Source organism: Pangasianodon hypophthalmus, chromosome 8, assembly GCF_027358585.1.
Source record: "Pangasianodon hypophthalmus isolate fPanHyp1 chromosome 8, fPanHyp1.pri, whole genome shotgun sequence".
In the NCBI taxonomy this organism is placed as follows: domain Eukaryota; kingdom Metazoa; phylum Chordata; class Actinopteri; order Siluriformes; family Pangasiidae; genus Pangasianodon; species Pangasianodon hypophthalmus.
The window spans coordinates 12538683-12560497 of record NC_069717.1 but is presented as its reverse complement, the minus strand read 5'-3'; the positions used below and the strand labels follow the sequence as shown (position 1 = coordinate 12560497).

The 21815-nt window shown below is 37.7% G+C and overlaps 1 protein-coding gene across 2 annotated transcripts in view; it reads left to right on the top strand.

Moving 5' to 3' along the window:
* Positions 1 to 21815, top strand: part of cpne5a (copine Va) — an 83212-nt gene that overhangs the window by 18274 nt on the left and 43123 nt on the right. Inside the window, exons 4-7 of one of the 2 annotated variants that reach the window (XM_026925184.3) lie at positions 11364 to 11467; positions 12632 to 12671; positions 13582 to 13596; positions 13756 to 13832. In XM_026925184.3, coding sequence (XP_026780985.1) covers positions 11364 to 11467; positions 12632 to 12671; positions 13582 to 13596; positions 13756 to 13832 — 236 coding nt within the window. The remainder of the gene's footprint in view (positions 1 to 11363; positions 11468 to 12631; positions 12672 to 13581; positions 13597 to 13755; positions 13833 to 21815) is intronic. The other variant, XM_026925985.3, reaches the window with a different exon arrangement.

Genomic DNA, 21815 nt, shown 5'->3' with positions numbered 1-21815 from the left:
CTATCTATGGAGGAGAGCTTATGGCCCTTTAGGCTTAAAATCAAATAAGGATTTGTGCTCTTGCCAGCACCTTATCAACACCCTCTCAGACCACATAAAACGTGGAGTCGCATTTGTTTTTGATTGTTATTCTGGTTGATCCCATCTTGTCTCCTGACAGTTTACAGTCTCTCACTTTCATTAGCTATTATTCATCACTGTACTTACTACATGTTGTAAATGTTTTTGTAATGAACAGGACTCAGGAAATGTGTGATGATCGATGTGTGAGAGGTTTATTACAAAATCCAAAACAAAATCAAAATGCAAGCAATTGTCAAACACAAGGTTAACTTGTCGTAAAATATTGAAAGGACCTATGGAACAAGGCTTTAACTTTTAAGATGGAAGCTTGAGTCTGAGGTCTTGGGTGGAGAGCTAAACCATCTGTCCAGGATGTATCTGTGGATGAGGATAGTGGTATTTGTCACCCTCAATCTTCTATTGGCAAATGACTTTTTGCAGACAAAAGTGCAGAGCTGAGGTTTGCTCATGTTTTCTCATGGAAATTTTGTGGGCTTTCGGTGGGAACAATGCGGGTGGGTAACCAACCAGTAGATGAACTTATGATGGAGTTTTGTGCATATTTGGCCCAGTTGCTGATTGCTACTGCAGTATTTCCTAAGAAATCTTCTAGTTTCTTGATTAAAGCATTCCACTAGTCCATTGGACTGAGGATTATAACCTGAGGACAAATTGACATTGATGTTAAATTGTTGACAAATATGTGAGGTGAACTGTACTCTGCTGTACAATACAATGCTTTATGGGATACCATAGTGTCTGGATACCTCACTGATTACTGATATGGTTTCCATGGATGTGGGGAGCTTTGGCAGAGGGACTAGATGGTAGGACTTTGAAACGCAATTGATGATGAGTCATTGTTTCCTCTTGAAACAGGGAGATCCATGTTAAAATCGATGGAGATGTGTGACCATGGACAACATGGTATTGGCAGGGGCTCTAGCAAACCTGTGGATAGGAGTCTCAAGATTCAAGATGTGTAGACAGCACATGCCTTGACATGTGAAGGTGACCAAAATTTGCTGCTGATCAAATTTATTGTGTGTTGCTTCCAGAGCTGGGTGAAGTGTGAACCCACTGCTTGCGTTGTCTCTTGGTCTTGGGGAACAAATGTTTTCCCTGGAGGACATTCTGTTGATGTGGGTTCTTTCTGTTGTGCTCTCATAGGATTGTCCATTATCTCTCTCCTGATTGGGGATACTATACTATGACTGAGGAAGAATAAGTTCACTAGATTGTTCTTCCTGAGGACCTTCATGTAGCCAGTCACAAGCTTTTGTGCACTTGGATCCTGGTCAATATATAAGTATGAATTTAAATTGTGTGAAGAATAGGGCATCTGGGCCTGACGAGGATTCAACCTTTTTGCTGACTTGACATACTTGTGATCTGTGAGGATTAGAAATGAATAATCTGCACCTTCTAACCTGTGTCTCCATTCTTCCAGTGTGGCTTTGATGGCTAACAGCTTCCTGTTTCTAGACTCTTTCAGCTTCAGTTAGTTTCTGGGAGTAAAAAGCACAGAGACATAGCTTTGGAGAATTTCCATGGTAAAGATAAAGGATTGCTCTTATTCCAATTTCACATGCGTGAATGGTCAGGATGACAGTGAATGGTCAGGATGGTGGAATATTGATGAAATTCATATTTCCTAAGTTTGATGAAGAGGCGGTTGTCTACAAGTTTTTACAACCCTTGACAAACGTGACCAACATGTTCCTTTTCTGAGGGAGAGAAGATCAGAAACAATTACAAATAGATTTAGGAATTTTCAGAGGACTATAGTAATGATAGCTTGAAATACTGGGGGGAAGGGGGCATTTACCAGACTATAAGATATTACTAAATATTCATAGAGTCCAGATGTATCCCAGATCTATGGCTTCTTTGACATATTCCTCTATGGCTTTGGTTTGTGGAACTCAAGGGGGATACGCTCTTCTGCAAGAAGGTGTGGAGCCAGGTAGGAGGTCTATGGCACAGTCTCAAGGGCAATGTGGAGGCTTTAACTTTACTGAGCATTTCTGCCAGTGTTCAGTATGTTCAGAATGTTCTTCTTGACATCAAGTTCTTCTTTACATCTGTGTAGTAAGGTACGAGAGCGAGAGAGAGACATAAAATTATTATTTTATATCTTGTAATATGTGCAATAAGAAGTGCAATAAAAAGTCGTACGAACAGTGATGAGCAATGGGCAATGAGAGAAGGCAGAGCCAAACAATAAACAAAGGTGAGCAAAAGCAGTATCCAAATCCATTAGACTGTGCTCCAATGAGTAAACAATCAGAATGCAGGAGATATTGAGCAATTGTAGTTGGAGGAAACCATTGACATGGGTGTGGTTGTGGACTGAGTATTCTGAGAATTGGTGTTTCAGGGGGATAAGACATTAGTACAGATAGGACAGGCTCTAGGAATGCCATTAAGCCAAACTCTTGTTAGAAAGAAGCTTGTATGGAGTTAATACAGCAACATAAACAAAGTGATTTTTTTTCTTGCTTAAATATTGAATGAACTGGTGGAGCTTCAGTCTTTCTTTAAAGACAGCCAGTGACTCAGCTGCTCAGACAGCCAGCGGAAGTTAATTCCACCATTCCAAGTTTGTTCCACCACCTGGGTGCCAGGACAGAGAATAGTCTTGATGCCTGTCTTCGTTTATATTGAGGGGTGGGTGGGTCAAGTTGAGTCGTGCTCGTGGCTCAAAGGGAAAGTATGCTGACTCACAAGTGGGCTGCGAGATCCTGACAGTGTACAGAGATTTTGATTTCATGAAGTCATGTAGTCTCTACTAGACTTTAGTCTACTTTACTTTGTCTCTTTCTTTCTCTCCAGCCGTGGCCATCATACATATGCCCATCAACTGCCATTGATTTCACTGCTGAATATTAATGTCTTTACTTTCAGCCCTGCTCCAGTGATTGACTGTTGAGATGATTGTACACATTCCGATAGTGATTAGCATTAAAATCAGTTGACCTTTAGCCAACACATTTCCTATGGGAAATCCAGTCCAGCCCAGTTGATGGCTAAGCAAAAATGAGCCCCTGATTATAATACAGAATGTAAAGTGGGTAAGAATCTATTGCAATGATAAGCATATGAGTTTATCCTAACCCTTTTATGTGTGCTCATAATCCAGGGAATATAATCTTAATTGAATCCTACCATATCAGATAACAGTATTGTTAAAAGTAAGACTCTACAGACAGCATGATTCTTTTCAGAGATGGCAGTGCAATTTTTTACAAGGAGGCAATTTAACACAATGCTAAACAAGTTTCTTCCTCAGATCAAGCTTACATACTATGGTTTACTATGTCTGCCATGCAAGAGGTGGTTATGTGATAGCAGCAGTCAGTCAGTAGGAGCTTTTAAGCTGTGTGGGAATGATAAAGCTAGGTTTCCATCTCAGGGTGAAAGGAGGTTTGTCCAGGCAGGAGTAGATACTGTCAGCGTTCCCTCTGTGGCACTGAAACTCCTTAATTATACTGCTCTAGCTCAGAGACAGGAAGACATGTCCACAGCCCACATAGTCCCATATTTTCATCCCACATTCACAGTTTTGTATCTCTTCTGCTACTCCACCACTAATGATTAAAACTGTGTAAACCACAGACTGCCTGACAGACCAGATGTTCTCCAACCTTCTTATGTTTTGTTCTTTTCTCTTCTTATATTTTCTGCCACTATATCAGAAATGCTTTCAATGTAGTAGACTACAAATTATCCCACTGCAATAATATTGCTATCTTTTCTAATTTGTGCCCTTTTTTATATACTCAGCTCCTGTGAATAGCAATAACATTACAAAGACTTTTCTTTTCATTGGAAATTATGGTCCAGCTTTTGTATAAAACCAATTTCCTCTAGGTGAAAGCATGTACAAAGTCTTGGTAATGCTTTATATGAAAGGTTTCTACATAAGACATGCTTAAAAACTTACATAAAATCTTACATAAACACTTTATACCATATTCATTATAAAGTATTCATAAATGTTTAACTCATGATTCATTAGATATTTATATTTTGCATGACATTAATATGGGTTATTATGTCAATTAACCTAGAGACATTTTTTAAACTAGAAAAAAAAACTCTGTGTATACCCTATTGTTTTTTCTTTTTCTTTTTTTTTTTTTTTAACCTAACAGTGCAAGTCATTAAACCACATTTACCTTACCACATTAAGAACTGTGTAATTCCTGTGTATTTTTAATGTGTAAAGCTCAAGTTCACAAACTATGTTTTGGAGGCTCCTGATTTAATTTTAACTCCTAAATGTCTCAGCTTATTATTTAGTTATTCATCTTGAAGCATATTATTCAGTAACTCTAACGCTATGAATTAATGTGAACTAATATGAATTTACCAGTGGTTGTTAAATTGGGATTTAGGATGTGGAGAATCCATATTCTTTTAATGGGTACCAAAAAAATTAGTAATAGTATCTATCATTAAATGTATGTGGTATGGACTCATTGATATTGTAGCCAGAACCTTAGGTTTTAATGTATCTTTGTTTCAATTTTGGCATCAAATCTGTATTAAATAATTGTTTTGTTTCTTTTCTGGCAAGATCAAATGTACACAGCAGTTAACAAGTGCCTTGATTAAAGGAATATACAGTATTTTACAATTTCAAAATGAAAGAATTTTCTCTGAACCACTGTGAAACTGTATTACATCATCAGTATGATTATCATCATTATGCCATGCTATAATTTACATTTTCTTAAAATTATAGTACTCAGTTCCACTTGATGTTTATTTAAACTGAAGGTAGTAGTCAACTTCCCTGCTTTTTCTGGCAATTTAACCCTTGGTTACAAGAGAAAGGAAAGTACATTTGGACTTACTGACTGGTCCTTTTGCTTTTAGTGTTTCATTTTGTAAGTAAGTTCTTTTTCTTCTTTTCTTTTTCTCCTTTCTTTCTTTTTTCAAGTACCTGCTCAGTGGCAGTAGCAACCTCGAAAAACAACCTTGCACAGGTATAGTGCTGGGACTCCTGAAGGCATGTTATAAGGCCATAATATTCATCCATTCCCTGTAGATACTAAAATACCACATCAATGGAAGTAGCACAACTCCTTACAAGATAATTTTTTGGCTTTTTAAATGTGAGGAGTGTCACTGAACCTAATATATTATGTATAAAAGTTTGTTTTAAAAAAGTAAAATGACTTAGTAGTCCATATTATTGTCATGTAACATATGAATACTTTAAGAAAGTTGATCTAAATGGTCATGGCATTATAAAGTGTTTTCAATAAGATTTGTGTTAAATATTGAAAAGTCATATTATATAAACCAATGTTATTTTCAAGTACAGTGAGACATACAATGATGTTTTCTGTAAGAGCTCTTTTGGTAACTTAAAAGCTCTTACGTCACAGAGCAGAGGTTTTCCTCTTTGTTATGTCATCATTTAAATCATATCTAGGACTTATATATCCTAACAAGCTCTACCTCTTGCACATATCAGAACTAAGTTATTTTCCAAATATTAGACCCTAAATGTGAAATGTTGAACATCAAATATTAACTAAGCCCTACGCCCTAGGATTTAACTGTCCCATCAGTCTGGATGCATCCTCAGACTTTCTGTGTTGATTGAATACATCAGATTTAGGAAAGCTTTACATGTGTATCTACATCAGATTTAGGAAAGCTTTAGTGTGGTGACACTGAAAAAACACTGAAATTATAGCAGTATATTGATGCCAAGAAGAAACTTCCTGCTATGGAATATTGCAACAGAACACAAAAGAATGGAGCGAAATCATTATGTAGATTTCTGTAGGCAGGAAATCATGCATATCAGCACTATGCTTTGTGCCCTGACAAAATGTGAAATTGCACTTGCACTGAAAATATCCATCACAGCAGGAGGCTGATGCCAGTTTTGCAGTACAGTAAGTCCATTCAAATTAGCAGGACCGTGTTTCTTACAACATGTCACCTAATGATTGCATGATTTAGTGTATGTGACTTAGCCCCTGCAGGAATGGTGCTATATTATTGATGCCAGTGCTACCAGAATAAAAAAATACATTTGAATTAAGTAGGAGATAACCAAATAGTCTTGGACTTTTATAGGATAGAGGCCTGCAACAACTGGAATACAGGTATGCTTGTAGCTTGGAAAGGTATGCTTGGAATACAGGTAATTCTGTGACGTGAAAAAATGAAGCCAAGATAAATCATGTCAGATCTTTATCCAACTTTTATGTGACATAACAACCAACAAAATTCAAGTAGAAACAAATAGTTTTACATTAAAACAAGAAAAAAACTTGTAATAATCTAGTTGCACAAGTGTGTACACCCTTTTGTAAAGGGACATATATATAATGGGACAATACTCAGAATTAACCCCTCACATTCAAAATCATATTCAAATGTAATTATCATACATCTGTCACCAGTGAAGCGATTCTGATTAACCCCCAATAAAGATCAGCTGCTTCTGTAGGATTTTCTTGACGTTTTTTTTTTTTTTTTTTTATATGACTGCTTTAGCCATAGTCAGCAAAGAGTTTACAAAGTATGTACGGGATCTCATTGTTGAAAGGTACTGATCAGGAGATGGGTACAAAAGAGTTTCCAAAACAAATGTATCATGGAACACCGGGAAGGCCATCATCAACAAGTGAAAAAAATGTGGTGCAACTTATATTACCAAGAACAAGACATCCCTCCAAAATTGACGAAAGGACAAGAAGAAAGCTGCCAAGAGAGCCTACTGTGACATTAAAGGAACTGCAGGAATATCTGCCAAGCACTGGTCAGTCTTTACATGAGACAACAATCTCTCATATTCTTCACATTTCTGGGGTATGGGGTAGGGTGGCTAGACAGAAGCCCTTTCTCACAAAAAAAACAACAACAAAACAAAACAAAAAAAAGACCCATCTAAACCCACCCAAATCACCCCAAACCATGTGGCAAAATGTGTAATGGTCTGATGAGACCAAGGTAGAACTTTTTTGGGCATAATTCTAAAAGATATGTTTGGTGCAAAACCAAGAGAGCTTATCATCCAAAAAACACCATACTCCCAGTGAAGCATGGTGATGGTAGCATCATGCAATGGCATTGCTTCTCTTCAGCTGGGACTGGGGTTCCATTCAAGATAGAGGGAATCATGTATAGCTCAAAACTGTTTTGGCACAAAACCTGCAGGCCTCTGTTAGACAGATGAAGTTGAAGAAACATTCCACCTTCCAGCATGATAATTACCCAAAGCACAAATCCAACACAACAAAGGAATGGCTTCAGAAGAAGAAGATCAAAATTTTAGAATGGCCCAATCAGAGACCGGATTTAAATTGTGTTGAAAACCTTTTTCAAGGAAGAGTGGAATAAAATTTCTTTCTTTTTTTTTTCTTTTTCTTCCCTTTTTGGGTGCTATACCACATCAAAGGTGGAAAATATCTGACATGATTGATCTTTGTTTCTTTCTCTTTTTTTACATCACAAAACCTGCTATTTTATAGGGGTGTGTAGACATTTTATATCCACTGTAATTAAATATCTTACTATATTATATCTATATTCATATAAGTCTATCATGAGTCTTATATTGAACTCATGGAAGAATTAGAATAGCATATTATATCTGGGTAAAGATAAGGTTTCAATATTAAGGAATTTCTAATAATTTCAGGTAAGATTTGATTGAAATAGCAAAGTTTATACTTTGAGCGATTTATACAAGTACTTTAGATTATAGTAAAGTCAGTTAATTCAGGTATTTTAGCTTATATAAGTACAACCTGTGACATATTAGAAAGTTTTTAAAGTTATAACAGTTAATTACAACCCAGGAAGATTATGCAGGAGATTACTGCCTCGGCAGTGGTCCAGGGGTTCTTGTAAAAATTGACAGCATCATAAATTCTACAAAGTACCATGATATTCTAAACCAAAACCTGATTACCTTTGGCAACTTTTCAACAAGATGATGACCCTAAACATATACATCTTAATCAACACTGAAAAGGTTGCAGAAACACAAAATGAGAATTTTGCAATGGCATAGATTTGTGCTCTATTGAAAACCTATTTAGAGAATTGATCCAAGATCACTTTATAAGTGTTCTCCATCCTTCAGCTGTGAGATGGCATTACAGGAAAGGACCTAATGTTGCTTCAAAATGATTTTTTTTGCTTGAAATTGGTGATAATATATTCTGTCAAAAGAATAGCATTACTGTTAAATTACAGTAATGTACCATGTGGAAAATTGACTCTGTAGATAAACCATAAAATATTATGGTACTACCCTTTTGTAAAAACAGAGATTTATTAGGTGGTAAATTGAAATACATAACTATATCATTTTATAGTAATTAACCTTCAGGAAAATGTACAGAAATTTCCTTTTCTCATTATTTTAATTAATTACTTTAAGTTAGTATTCATCATTCTGTGAATTATTATTGTAGAAAAACATCAAAATGTTCTATTTCAGTACATAAACTGAAAAATAGCAAAGAAAATAGACATTTAAAATATTTTCTCTAAAACTGATGAAACTGTCATTCAATTATTATTCTGTAATTTACAGAATTTTATAAAACAGTGAATTTTACAAAAAGAACTGCATTCCAGTCTTACAATCTTGCATGGACTAAAGATGCAATGATAATCATTTCGAAGAAAATTGTTTTAACCAGTCCGAAAAAAGGTCCCCATGCACGTAAACCTATAAAATGTTTCTTAAAAATTTAATGCCACCATTTAAACCAATTTAAATTAGACAGTTTTGATGAAGAAATGTTCTACAAATTTATGTGCAGTTTATTTTTTAACATAGTTGCTTATGTTAAATGATCAACAAATAATGTAAAATTATAGCTAAAAAATTTCATTTCTTTGTTATTTATCATTGTCATTAGTTCAAAGGGTAGCTGTTAACTGACTGATAATTTTTAAATAAAACCACATAGAAATATGTTTGCTCTTGTCATAACAGTGATCCATACCTTAACCAGGGTTATTAGACCATGGAAATTTAAAGGGAAATGAGAAAGGGACTGTGTGAGTGTGAGGCCAAGAGATAAAATAGGGAAAACTAGACAAATAGACAATAACAGCAGTGGGTAAGTGCATTTAGCGAGAGAATACATATTGAAATGGTTTGGTTTGATGGTTTGCTGGTTTGAATGGAGCTGAGTGGCAGCAGGCTTATGCAGGTGGCATTGGTGGGCTTAGGTGGGATTCTCTCCCAGAAATGAGGAAGTGTTGTGTGCTGATAGCGATAAAGCAGAATCCTGCTTTCACAGAGCTGAATCTGGGTATGTTGAGTTGCTCTTAGACCTGCCATCCATTCCGTTCTGGGTTTCTTTAAACAAGAATGCCTATTGTCAATGGACCTGTCTCACTTACCCCAGCTTAGTCAAACAGCAGGCTGCCATGGTCACACAGACACCTCAGAGTTCTGCGCTAGTGACTGAGTTATGACCTTTTTCTTCACTATCACCTCTAAAACCTCTAATGATATTGATATATTCAACATCATGCTGGAATGTTTACATTAAGTGAATAAATTATACCAAAAAATATAAATGTAGACATTCTGAACCTGCTGCAAACCATGGCGCAAATTCTCAATTAAATAGTAATCAAATTGAGCTACCCTTAGGTATTCAGCCGGTGTTATATATTAAGCATTTGAAGAGTGCTTCATTAAAGGCTGAATAAATAATAAATGAGAAACACTATTAGCATATATCAAACCATATTGACTTAGCTCATAGTTCACAGAGGAAATTATCCAGAAGATCCTAATGAATAGCTCAGAGCTGCCCCATAATCTGCAACGTAAGAAGCATATCATTAGGTTCCTGTCAGACTTTGCAGTTTCAGTGCTCCATTTTCAACCTTACTCCTCAACCCAATTGAAAAGCACTGACTAGGAGTTCACACTGTCAGTATCCACTAACACTTGTGAGGGATATTTTATTTATGCAGATCTGAAGAGCTGCCTCTTTAAATTGAATTATTCATGGTAAACACAATTAGACAAGGGAATGAACTGCCATCTTTTGGCAAGCAGCTTCTGAGGGGAGAACAGCACACTCTCTACTCTTCCTCTCTCACTTCGCCTGTAGATGAAGATCACAGAGTTTAGTGCTCTGGGCTGTGGCAAGCTGCTGTGTTCTAATAACAGCAGAGAGTCCTTTGTAGCCTGAAGAATGAAGGGTTGGTTTTAGATACGGCATTTTGAGGTGCCTTGCATTTGCTGGTGGTGCTACACAGTGACTCTTGTACATTGTAGATATTACAAACAGCCTGAATATGTTCTCCAAGCTGCTACACTGGTTGCTTGGCCAGGTGGCAAAGTAGACGGAAAGTTTCACAGAAGAGCATATGTTTTGTCACAGGCATGAGTCCAGAATAAAGCTGAGAACACAGAGTGCGTCAGAAATATTAGAGAGCATTCATTCCGTGTATGAATTTCATTAGCAAGTGGTTCTAACAACAACAACGACGACAACAACAACAACAACAACAACTAATACAGAACTTTTGGAGAGAACTTTATGGCTTGGTATATGCTAATAGTGAGTGCTCCGCAACATGCGGAATATAATGCAATGAAACTCCCTTTATCTATCTATTTCATTAGTACGCCAAATATCAGTATCTGTATCTGGATTTGGATTTAAAGTGGGTGTAGCCTAAACTTTAATTATACTTTTTTAAAATTAAATATGAATCCTATTACTATGTCCCTTTCATGTATCTCTGTAACAGGTGGGATTGTTTTTTTTTTTATCTCTCTCTTCTTTCCAGTGGGCTGTTATTATTTTTTTAGGGGGGAGAAGACCACAAGGTGTGCATATGTCTGTAGGTGGCTTTTGCCCATATTCTTCTGTTGCACATTTTCTTTGTTGTTAGACAAGTAACGCTGTATTTAGCAGAGAGACTGATAAAGATTTTTATGAGACCTACAGCGAATAGCAAATAAATCAGCACCCGAGGAATGCTAACCACATTGCGAGTCTCACTTCTTAACTCTGTTGCAACTGGGTGAGCTATCCAGCATTGAGTAAAAGAAAACATGTTATATCTAACAACTTTTTTGTTGTGTCACGAAGCATTCTATTCTCAACCGGATGCCCTGTGAACCTTTCTGGCAAGATTTCTTTGAAAAAAAGAAAGCGTAGTATGCCTCCTATTCATATCTGTATTTGTATTCCTAATGCTTTTCCTTTTGCTGAGGACATTTTAACCAATGCCATGATCCCCACAACCCTGCTCTCTCTCTCTCTCTCTTTTTCTCATAGTTCGGGAGGACAGAAGTGATTGACAACACACTCAACCCAGACTTTGTGAGGAAGTACATTCTGGACTATTTTTTTGAGGAGAAGCAAAATCTGCGTTTTGACATGTAAGCTAATCTCTTTGATCCTTACACAGAGGAATAGACCTCTTTCTTTCTTTCTTTCTTTCCTTCCTTCCCCCACTCTCAACTCCTTCTATAGCTCTTGGTCATTATTAATGTCTATATATCTTGATTGTTATGTGTAGAAGTGAAGATGTCAGATTGGTAAAACGGGTGATAAATATTTCAGATGAGTTTTGTCCTCATTCTTCTCACCAGTGTTCAGCAAAAGACAGTGGCACTCACTCCCAGTCTCAGCCATCCTTCCATCTCACTTTCTTTGCCCTAAATAGCTTTTTCTCAGTTGACGGGGCAAAGCACATACACTGACCAGAAGTGCGAGATATAATTGCAAACCTCAGAGACTTGCCTCTCAATCACACTACGGCTCTGGGGAGACAATTTTTCTTAACAAGGCACATATGGTCAGGGCTATGCGACCTCCTGTGCTAGTGAATCTGACTCAACTTTTTAATATAGTGAGTTATTAATGCTCATCTTGCAGGGATTCAGTGAGTAATATACTGGCATAATAAGAAGACTTTGAAGTCTGAGTGAGGGCATTAGAATAGCTCTGTAGATATCACGCTTCTCCACACTGTGATTCTGTGGCTTCTGTCATTAAGTTTTAATTATAAGCAGATGCAGCTGTCAAGGGCCTCAGAGGAATTTCACATAGACTCATATGTATGACTGACTAGATATCCTGTAATTAGAGAGGTACAAGTAATAGCTAAAATAAGTATTATAGCTAATACCCAGAGTTTGTAAGTCATTAGATAATTACAATTTAAATGGTAAATGTTTTGTTCTCCAGCATGTCGGATTTTTGCTGAAGCCATTACTATAATGATAAAGTGCAGAATGCCAGTTTTGAGTGTATTTTCACTGAATGAGTGAGTTGATATTCCAACATGGGACATGTTTTAACATGAAGGATTTTGCCATTATGATGATTCAAACAGGTCACAGAGAATAAAAATAAAAAAAAGGAAACTTTTAATACATATTGGACATTTCAGTTTCACTCTGAATCCACTAATGGCATGTACAGGCTTCGTATCTGCAAACGGTTTCCCCTGTGAATCAGTACCGTGAAAAAAAATCATAGTAAACCAGGATTTTAGGGACTTATATTTGAAAGCGATGTTTTTAACTCCCTGATTTCAGATATGACATTGATTCCAAAAGTCCTGACCTGGCCAAGCATGTAAGTTTGTGAGATACTTCTGCATGTGTGTATGCTTGCTGGCTAACAAAGAACTAGAATGCATTTAAACCTGTTTGTGCTTCAAATACTGACCACATCTATTTCATCATGCATGCTCTTTCCCATTTTAACTTTGGTTTTATGCAAATAAGACTTACTCATCCACATGGTGAAATATGCTTTTAAATCATAATAACACTGCTGTGTGCACAAAGATTAATGTTTTTTGGATTAGTATCTATTAACTAATGAAGTAACATCTGTTCATCACTATTAACCAGTTATTCCCTACTGATGGCGATTCATTTTGAATGTGTGGTTAGCAAATTTTATGTGTGCCCATGACGCACACATAATATGCAAGTTCATTTCTATAGGAAATGAAATCTTCCATATTTAGATGCCCTTATCAAAGCTTTCAGAGCTTGTTTTTACAGAATGGTTTTATTTGGCATTGCCAGACCAAAGGTGAAAAAGAAGGTGTATTAAGCATGACACTTTCCAATTCTTTATTACAATTTGGACACTTTCATAACATTTCAGAAGTGGAAGCTTTGATAGTTTGTTATTTTTCACCCCTGGGTATTAGTTAAGGATTTATTTAACCTCTGCCACTGGTTTGCATATCACCAAAACATGTTCATTTCCATTTTTATTTCAGATTATGATTTATGATTTGGTATTCACATTAATATGTGTAAATGGATTATCGAGGGCGGTGGTTCACCCCCACTCCTCGTTCTATCTCTCTTTCTCTCTCCTGCTTTCACGCTCTCTTTTCTCTCCACCATCTCTTATACCTGACTATAGCAGCCTTGTTTTTTTTCTTTTTATTTTTATCCTTTCTGTTACATGATGTACTCTGTTGTTGTTGCTAATGACGGTGCCTGCCCGTTCTCCCTCCTGGAAGCCCTCCGAATTCAACGTACGTGGATGCCTTCCTTGACTTTATTAGCTGTACAACACATTTCTTGGTAAAATGCTCCTCTGACTCAGTGTGCTCTCTCTCCACTCCATTTCCTGTGTTCCGGATTTGCCTCCGGTCCTTGTTTTCTTTTTTTTTGTTCATGCCAACCCTCTGCAGGACTTCCTGGGTCAGACCTTCTGCACTCTGGGTGAGATAGTGGGATCTCCAGCCAGTCGACTGGAAAAGCCTCTGGGGTAAGAAGCTAATGCATTAAGCACTATGGCACATGCTTGCACAGTGACAGAAGCTACATCAGTTACATTATGGACTGAAATGAAATGTGGAACAGATGAAGTTGCCTTCTTTAATACAGGTCTGAGTGGATCAACAACTGAAGGGAACAGGAGACCAAATAGCAAATCATGCATTCACCATTTTTAAAACTCATGACCTTCCCTTTGATTGAGTTTGTGATTAAACACAGTGGGCATATTCACAAATGTCTATATAGAAGCACAGTTTATTCAGGATGCTATACTACATATAATTAGCATGTATGAACTAATTTGTTATTGAACATTTTAAATGAAGTCCATGTTGAACAAGGTGGAAATTAACCCCCAATTCCATAGGTCAAAGTAATATAATGATCCCACAATTTACTCTTAGACAATGAGATACTCATAATCTTAGGAATATGAGAATTCATACCACAGTGCTGTTGATTTCTTGATTCTGACTGGTAACAGCGTGGCTCTGAGTGTTGACCTGGCTGTAATTGCAACTCGTTTACATTAATGGACTCATTCTAATATGTTATTGTTTCTCTAGTAACAGCTTGCTCATAGGAACTTGTATGGCAGATGCAGAGCATAATTTAACAATAAACGGATAATAATCACTTTGTTTTTTTAACAAAGAATAATGTCTAATTGTTGAATTATGAAAGTCAACACTTTGTAGCAGTCAGTAGGTTTTCTGCCATAAGAGAATCTTTGGGACAGAGGAGTTTGTGCTTTCCGGTTTCTTAGTGACATGACAAACTCTGATTTTTTTTTTGTCTTATTAACTTCATGGGAGAAAAAAAAGAAAGACTTGTGGAGGGAGGGAATGCCTGTTTATAGCTGCTATAATGAAAGTGAAACAAGGAACTAACTTCTCTTGTGAATGTCCACACTATTGAATGTAACTATAAATGGTTAAAAAGTATGAAATGTTGTTTAGTGATAAATTAGCAATAGTAATCCTTTTGTGGTCTAGAGAAGGGGTCTTCAATTTGTGGACAAGACTGAAGATGCTCTTTGTGGACAAAATTGAAGACCCCTGGTATAGAGGAATAAAAGTATGCAGCCTTTCTGACTTGTGTCTCCACTCAATAAACAGACAGATGATGATGCATACGGGTTTCTTTATTCCTGTTGAATAACATATTTCATGCCAGAGGGCTGTGTGCACATTAAATAAAAATGTTACAGCTTAAGCTGTGATGAACTTCAAAAAACTTAAGATCAATACAGAGGACTATGGTCAAAAAACTGTTGCTCCACGTACCCCTGCTATACTAAGAACTGCTGTGACACATAAATCATTGTTACACTTGAACTAAACATATCAGCTCACAATAGTAGAGCACAGACAGGCAGCGCAATCAAAATCAGAAAAACACTTACAGTTATGGCATTTAGCAGACGCCCTTATCCAGAGCGACTACAGAAGTATTTGAAGGCTCTATCAATAAATACATCCTGATACTAGTTCACTAGGTCATGGACTAAGAATAAATAACTAAGATAATAATAATAATAATAATAATAATAATAATAATAATAATAACTAAAAACTTTGTTGGTGAGGTAATATAGTAAGAGAAGCATATAGACAACACAATTTTACTAGTAGTAATTTAAGTACTTCAGGAAGAGGTAGGTCTTTAGACGTCGTTTGAAGACTGCCAATGACTCAGCTATTCAGACATCTAGGGGAAGTTCATTCCACCACCTAGGTGCCAGAACAGAGAAGCGTCTTGATGCATGCCTTTCTTGTACCCTGAGAGATGGTGGGACCAGTCAAGCAGTACTAGAGGATCAGAGGGAGCATGGTGCAGTGCAGGGTATGATAAGTGCTTTGAGGTAAGTGGGTGCTGGTCCGTTTTTTGCTTTGTAGGCAAGCATCTGTGTTTTAAATCTGATGCAGGCAGCTAGCAATGGGGTGGTGTGGAAGAACTTAGGAAGGTTGAAAACAAGTCATGCAGCGGCATTCTGGATCAGTTGCAGAGGTTGAATGGCGCTCAGAGGGAGCCCTGCCAGGAGGGAGTTGCAGTAGTCCAGTCTCAAAATGACAACGGCCTGAAAAAGTACCTGAGTGGATAGAAATGTACAAATTCTTCTGATGTTGTAAAGAAGAAATCGACATGAGTGTGTCAGTTTAGCAGTGTGAGAGAAAAAGGACAGTTGATTGTCCATGGTTACCCCAAGGTTGCGTGCAGTAACCGAAGGTGAGATCAGAGAGTTGTCCAGGGAGATCACCAGGGAGATCCTGACATGGCTATGAATCACCTAGGATGAACAGCAGGTCAGTTTTCAGCTGATGAGCTGCCATCCATGATGAGATGTCTGCCAGACATACTGAGATCTGAGCAGAAACATGAGTGTCTGAGGGAGGGAAGGAGAGGATGAGTTGAGTGTCATCTGCATAGCATAGTGGTATGAAAACCCATGTGAGGATATGACCTCACTAAGAGACAGAGTACAGAGGGCGAACAGAAGAGGACCAAGTACTGAGCCTTGTAGGACACCAGTGGAGAGTCTGCATGGAGCAGATATGGATCCCCTCCATGTCACCTGATATGAACAACCTTCCAGGTAGGAAGAAAACCATTGCCATGCTGCGCCACAAATTCCAAGACTCATGAGGGTGGACAAGAGCGTTTTCTGGTTGACTGTGTCAAATGCTGCTGAAAGGTTGAGGAAGTAGAGGACTGATGATAGTTTGGCTCATCTAGCAGCATGTAGCTTCTCAGTAATGGCCAAATGGGCAGTCTCTGTGGAATGTGCAACTTTGAAGCCGGATTGGATAGGATCTTGGAGATAGTTGCTGATGTCTGAGGGCTCCAGAGTGGATTTCTTCAGGATGGGAATAACCCTTGCTCTCTTGAATGCAGTTGGTACATGACCAGATGTTATGGAGCCATTGATGATAGTAGTGATTAAGGGGAGGAGAGCAATATAATATACTGTATATAATAGACTTACAATATCCTATTTCCAATATTATATTTTTTCCTATACTAAAACACACTATTCCTAATTTTATTTATGAAGCATTAATGTACAACAAAGACAAATTCCATTTGGTCCTTACACATTCATTAAATGCTCTTAATTGATTGAACCTGGATGTTTTTACCAACTATAGTGTGGCTTTCATCTTGCTTCTGTGGAATAATATAAGATGTTTCTTTAAAGCGTTACCATCTGCAGTCTGTGTTCATGGTTTAGATGAGTGTGAATGTTAACTGAGCGCAACCAGAGGCATCCACTCTACAATTAGTCATCTGAGCAGCTGCTTATTCTCCCAGCAGCCATGCTCATGGTTAAGAGAAGGCAAAATAAAGACATAATGGTCAAGACCAACATTTGAAATTGCCTTCAAAATAAATTCATGAGTTACTGGATTATTACAGATTAATGTTGCCAAACTCATGACAGAACATTTATCACTTAGAAGGGTTTTTTGAATGCGCTGTTAGTTATTCAGTTTTGTTTGGGCCCTGAACGCAGGTGTTGCAAAGTGGTTTTATACTACATAGAAGTGAACAGTCATTTAAGCACTATTATAATTTGCACTAAATAGAGAGAGAGAGAGAGAGAGAGAGAGATGCCTAGAGTGCAACAAACACAATTTATGTCATTTTAAAAAGGTTATTCTGATATAGCAAATTGTAAATGGTTCTTGAAAACTCTACAACATGGTTAAGATCATTTACTCTTGGTGGCGGCTTGAGAGCCATGCACTAAAAATGTGATGTTTAAATGGTTAACTTCTCCTGGATGACTGATAATATAGGTTGAAATAGTGTCTACACAGTGTTAACATTTTTTTCTGTGTTACCTGTTTTATAACAGATACTTTCTCAGTACTTCTATACTAAATGATTTAGGGAGTGCTGTATATCAAGTCAATTTGATCTCAAAAAATAGCATCAGCAGCTTCAAACTGTCATTGTGAAGTAAAAAAACAAAAAAAAGTTTGTATTGAGTGTCTGTTATTTGAAATATTAAAGGCAGAAATCATTTAATCGCCAACCTTTCCTGGCAGCAGAAGGCAAGGTAACAGAATATTGTAAATAGTAAAAAAAAAATGGCAATAATTTTATTTTTTCTGGCTAGATTGGTTGGACGGATTGCTAACGTTACTTCCAGTATAGCACATTTTTACAGTAGGAGCAAGTCATAAATGCAACTTGCTAACTGAACGATCAGAGATCGTGGCCAAGGTAAAACCACAATAGCAAGTGAGGAAAATAAAAATTAGATGGAAAGGTACTGTGATAGGCTGCGAGGGCATGGGATTGTGTGTGTGTGTGTGTGCATCTCAACTGATCCAATACAAAAGTCAATTCTGTCCCACTCTGGCTAGGAATGTGTGAAATCCCTTCATCTGTTGGAGTGCGATTGGATGCCGGTGGGAGAGACTGAAGGGCCTTACAGGAGTTTAAGAGCTTTGCAGGGGATTTCAGCCTCAGAGCCACAACATTCTGTACAGATCCACCTCCTAGTGCCCAGCCATCTCTCTTCTGTTTGTTTATGAACGAGGGAGGTGTGCTCTGTATGTGTGCCCTGTTTGCTTGTGTGTGTGGATAAGTGCCTCAAAGCAAAGAAACTGAGGAGAAGAAAGAGCATCTGGAGTCTTGTGCACATCTGTTAGCTTTGTCTAAATGAGCATTCTCTCAGTCGCAGCACACTGAATGATCCTCTTTCCTAGAGCATACCGTATCTGTCAGCTTACTAACTCATCACACACACACACACACACATTTGTCTTCCTTGTAACAACTAGGGGTGTAAACCCTAAACCAGAAGAGCCTGGCCTTAATCGGAAAGGTTTTTCTTAATTAAATATGAACCTTATGATCATGCCCCCAGAAACACTAGAAAACACTGGCAAAAATTGTCAGAGCTGTCAGCATGCCATAAATACATGCTGGATATGCATTGTACAACGTGGTCTTTGTTTGTCCCCTCCCATTTAAATGAGTTTTTTTGTTGCATTCTATGGGATCCCAGTCCCAATGCACACCTCTATTCTCAACTAGACACCCTGTGACCTTTTCTGGCAAGCTTTCTAAAAGAAACAACAAAAAACAAATAGTGTGCCTAGTGTGCTATTCATATGTCTTTGTATCTGTTAAGAACACGTTATTTGTCATTTTGAAGAGTGTATTTTTATTTGGTTACATCCCTTATGAGGACCTTCCACTGACATAATTATTATTCAAACATGGAAATATGGAAATTTTTTAATTAGCTCTATCATCTCTAACTTACCATTTTTTTGGTAAGTTTTTCCGGTGAGGACCAGCCAAATGTTGTCACAAGGTCAAAACTGTCAGATATTCCTATCCATGTGGGGAAATTTGGTCCCCACCCAGATATAAAAACATCCCCCCAAACACACACACACACACACACACTCACACACACGCACACTGACTGTGGATTCTTTACTGGTGTCTGTTTGTGTTTTTTTGTTTATTGTCATTAAATGATGAATTACAGGGTAGAGTTTTGGCCTTTGTTTCTGCAAGCAGTTGAAGAAACTGCTGGACAACTCTATTGTGTACTCAATTATCATGAGAATAATAAAGGCAGATAGCATTGCTGTTTGCTGTCTTCTCACAGCTAAATTTCCCTTATTTAGATATCTATTTCTCTATAATTTGAGCTACTCACCCTTCTTGGGTTTTTTTTAGGACATAGAACTCTAACAGATTTTTTGCTCAAATCTAATCTGAGCATACATACATTTATAGCATAGGTTCAGTTCTACCTGTGAAATACAATGCGTTTTTCCTCCCAATTATATTTCTTTTGTTTTAACTACATTACTGAGAATCTATATACTGTAGGTTTTGTAACTCAAACTGTCTGGTGAAAGGATTAATGCACATCTAAAACCAAGTCACTGTCTCTCAGACAAAAGTTTTATATTAAAGAGGACAGATATGCTTTGGCTCTAGGCAGCTATTAATGTCATATAGCAATGACAGGAGTGGAAGAGTCAAAGCATTTTTTCATACCAGAGCTTCAGACACAGCAGATATTCCCTTAGCAAAAGAAAGTCACAGAAGTTTCTGACTTATAGCTACTTGAATTCTTTTTGGGGAAAAAAGTTTTTAATTTTTTTGCATTAAATTGAATAATGAAAGGAAACTAAAAAATTTTGAAACTATAAGAACAGTTTTCTAATTTTTCTAAAAATAAAAACTCTATAAAACTTTTTTTTTCTTTTCTTTTTTTTATTTTAACTGGGGAATGCCCTTGCAACATTCCCCTCAAACATAAAGCCTTATAAACAGTTATATATTAAGTATGCACTCTCTCAAGTTCACTCTAATTAACTCGTTCAGGAGTAAAGATAAAGACATTCTTATTTATAATCAGTCATGTTGCTCTTTACAATGAGACTCAAGCCTTCTCACATTGCAGATAAGGAACATCACACATGCACAACAAGGTCATGAAGTGAACATATGACATAGTATTTGCAGTAAATACCATTGAGAAACAGCCATCTTTCCCTTTCTTCCTCTTGCCTCGTACACTGTGGAACTAGTCTAAGCTACAGGTAGCCTGTCTTCCAAAGCTGACAGTACACTCCTATCCTCTCCTGTCATCTCTGTGTTTGCAGTGACTTGGGGATTTTTTCAAGGCTTACAGTGAGCTGACACTTGCTGCCTCTAGTACTGATTCACGAGAATTCACCAATTAGGAGACAGGGTCCTGGTGGATAAAAAGAATCCATCAAAACCTTTGTACTGCTGGTCTCACTAGTGATAAGAACACCTTGGCAGCTTCCTCTCTGAGTAGATCTATTGTCCAAAACGGACAGAGAGATTTGGCACCACATTATCACCCACATTATCTGCACCTATCTACCTCCTGGTTTGGCCATTAGTAGTGAAAGGTAAGTTGACAACTGTGAACATACAGTCTAGGAAACACTCCTGAACTCAAGAGGCCCTAGTACAAAGGCCTTTTATTTTCTCAGGTGGTGTGCACCCCATCCATTGGATCCAGTTCCTAGAGTACTAGCTTTAATGCAGGGACTGCTAGACAGTGGAACGTCCCTGTCTATGATAAAGGTGTATGTGATGGCCATTGTAATGCATTGCATAATGCACTGATGGTGTCTTGCTGGAGGCAAGGTGCCTTCATCCGCCACTTCCCCAAGAGCCTGGCAAAAGATCTCCCCCTTGTGCTAGAGTCCTTTAAGGCTGCTCCTTATGAGCCCATGCAGGATGCCAGATTGCAGGTTCTGTCTAAAGACTGCCTTTGGGTAGCAATCACAACTGCAAAAAGAGTGAGGGAGCTGCATGCCTTGGCGCTGAGACCACATTGTGTGCACTTGGGTGGTGATGATTATGGAGTGAGTTTGAGTGAGCCAGGTTTTCTGCCTAAGGTAATATCACCCAATTTTGTTAAGCAACTGATTGATCTTGGAGCATTGAACCTGTGGATCATTCCCTGTTATGGTCAGTACAGGCCCTATTGTACTTTATGGACTGGACGGCCACCATTTGATCACCAGATCAACTATTTGTCTGTCATGGAGGAAATATGTCAGGTGCTCCCCTGTCTATACAGAGACAGGCCCACTGGGTGAAGATATCAATACCATGGCCTACATTGTGACATGCCACTCTACAAGGACCATCTCCACGTTAAGGGCATTATGTAGATGCATAACACTCCAAGTTTGTGGCATAACCATGAAACTTCTTCAAGTTTTTCAGGGTTAAACCCTCACAGTGGAATAAGTGTGGTGTTTATTTGAACACCTTTCCAGTCAGTCGTAAAGTAGGTTGGTTCCTTGTGACATTGTGGCACACAGTATCCGGGTTTTTTTTCACCACCCCTTATTGGTGGTTATTGATAGAACCACAGTCAACCTCCTGACACATTTAAAGATCATCTTTATTGTGCTTTATGATCACCATCTTATTGAAAATTAAATAC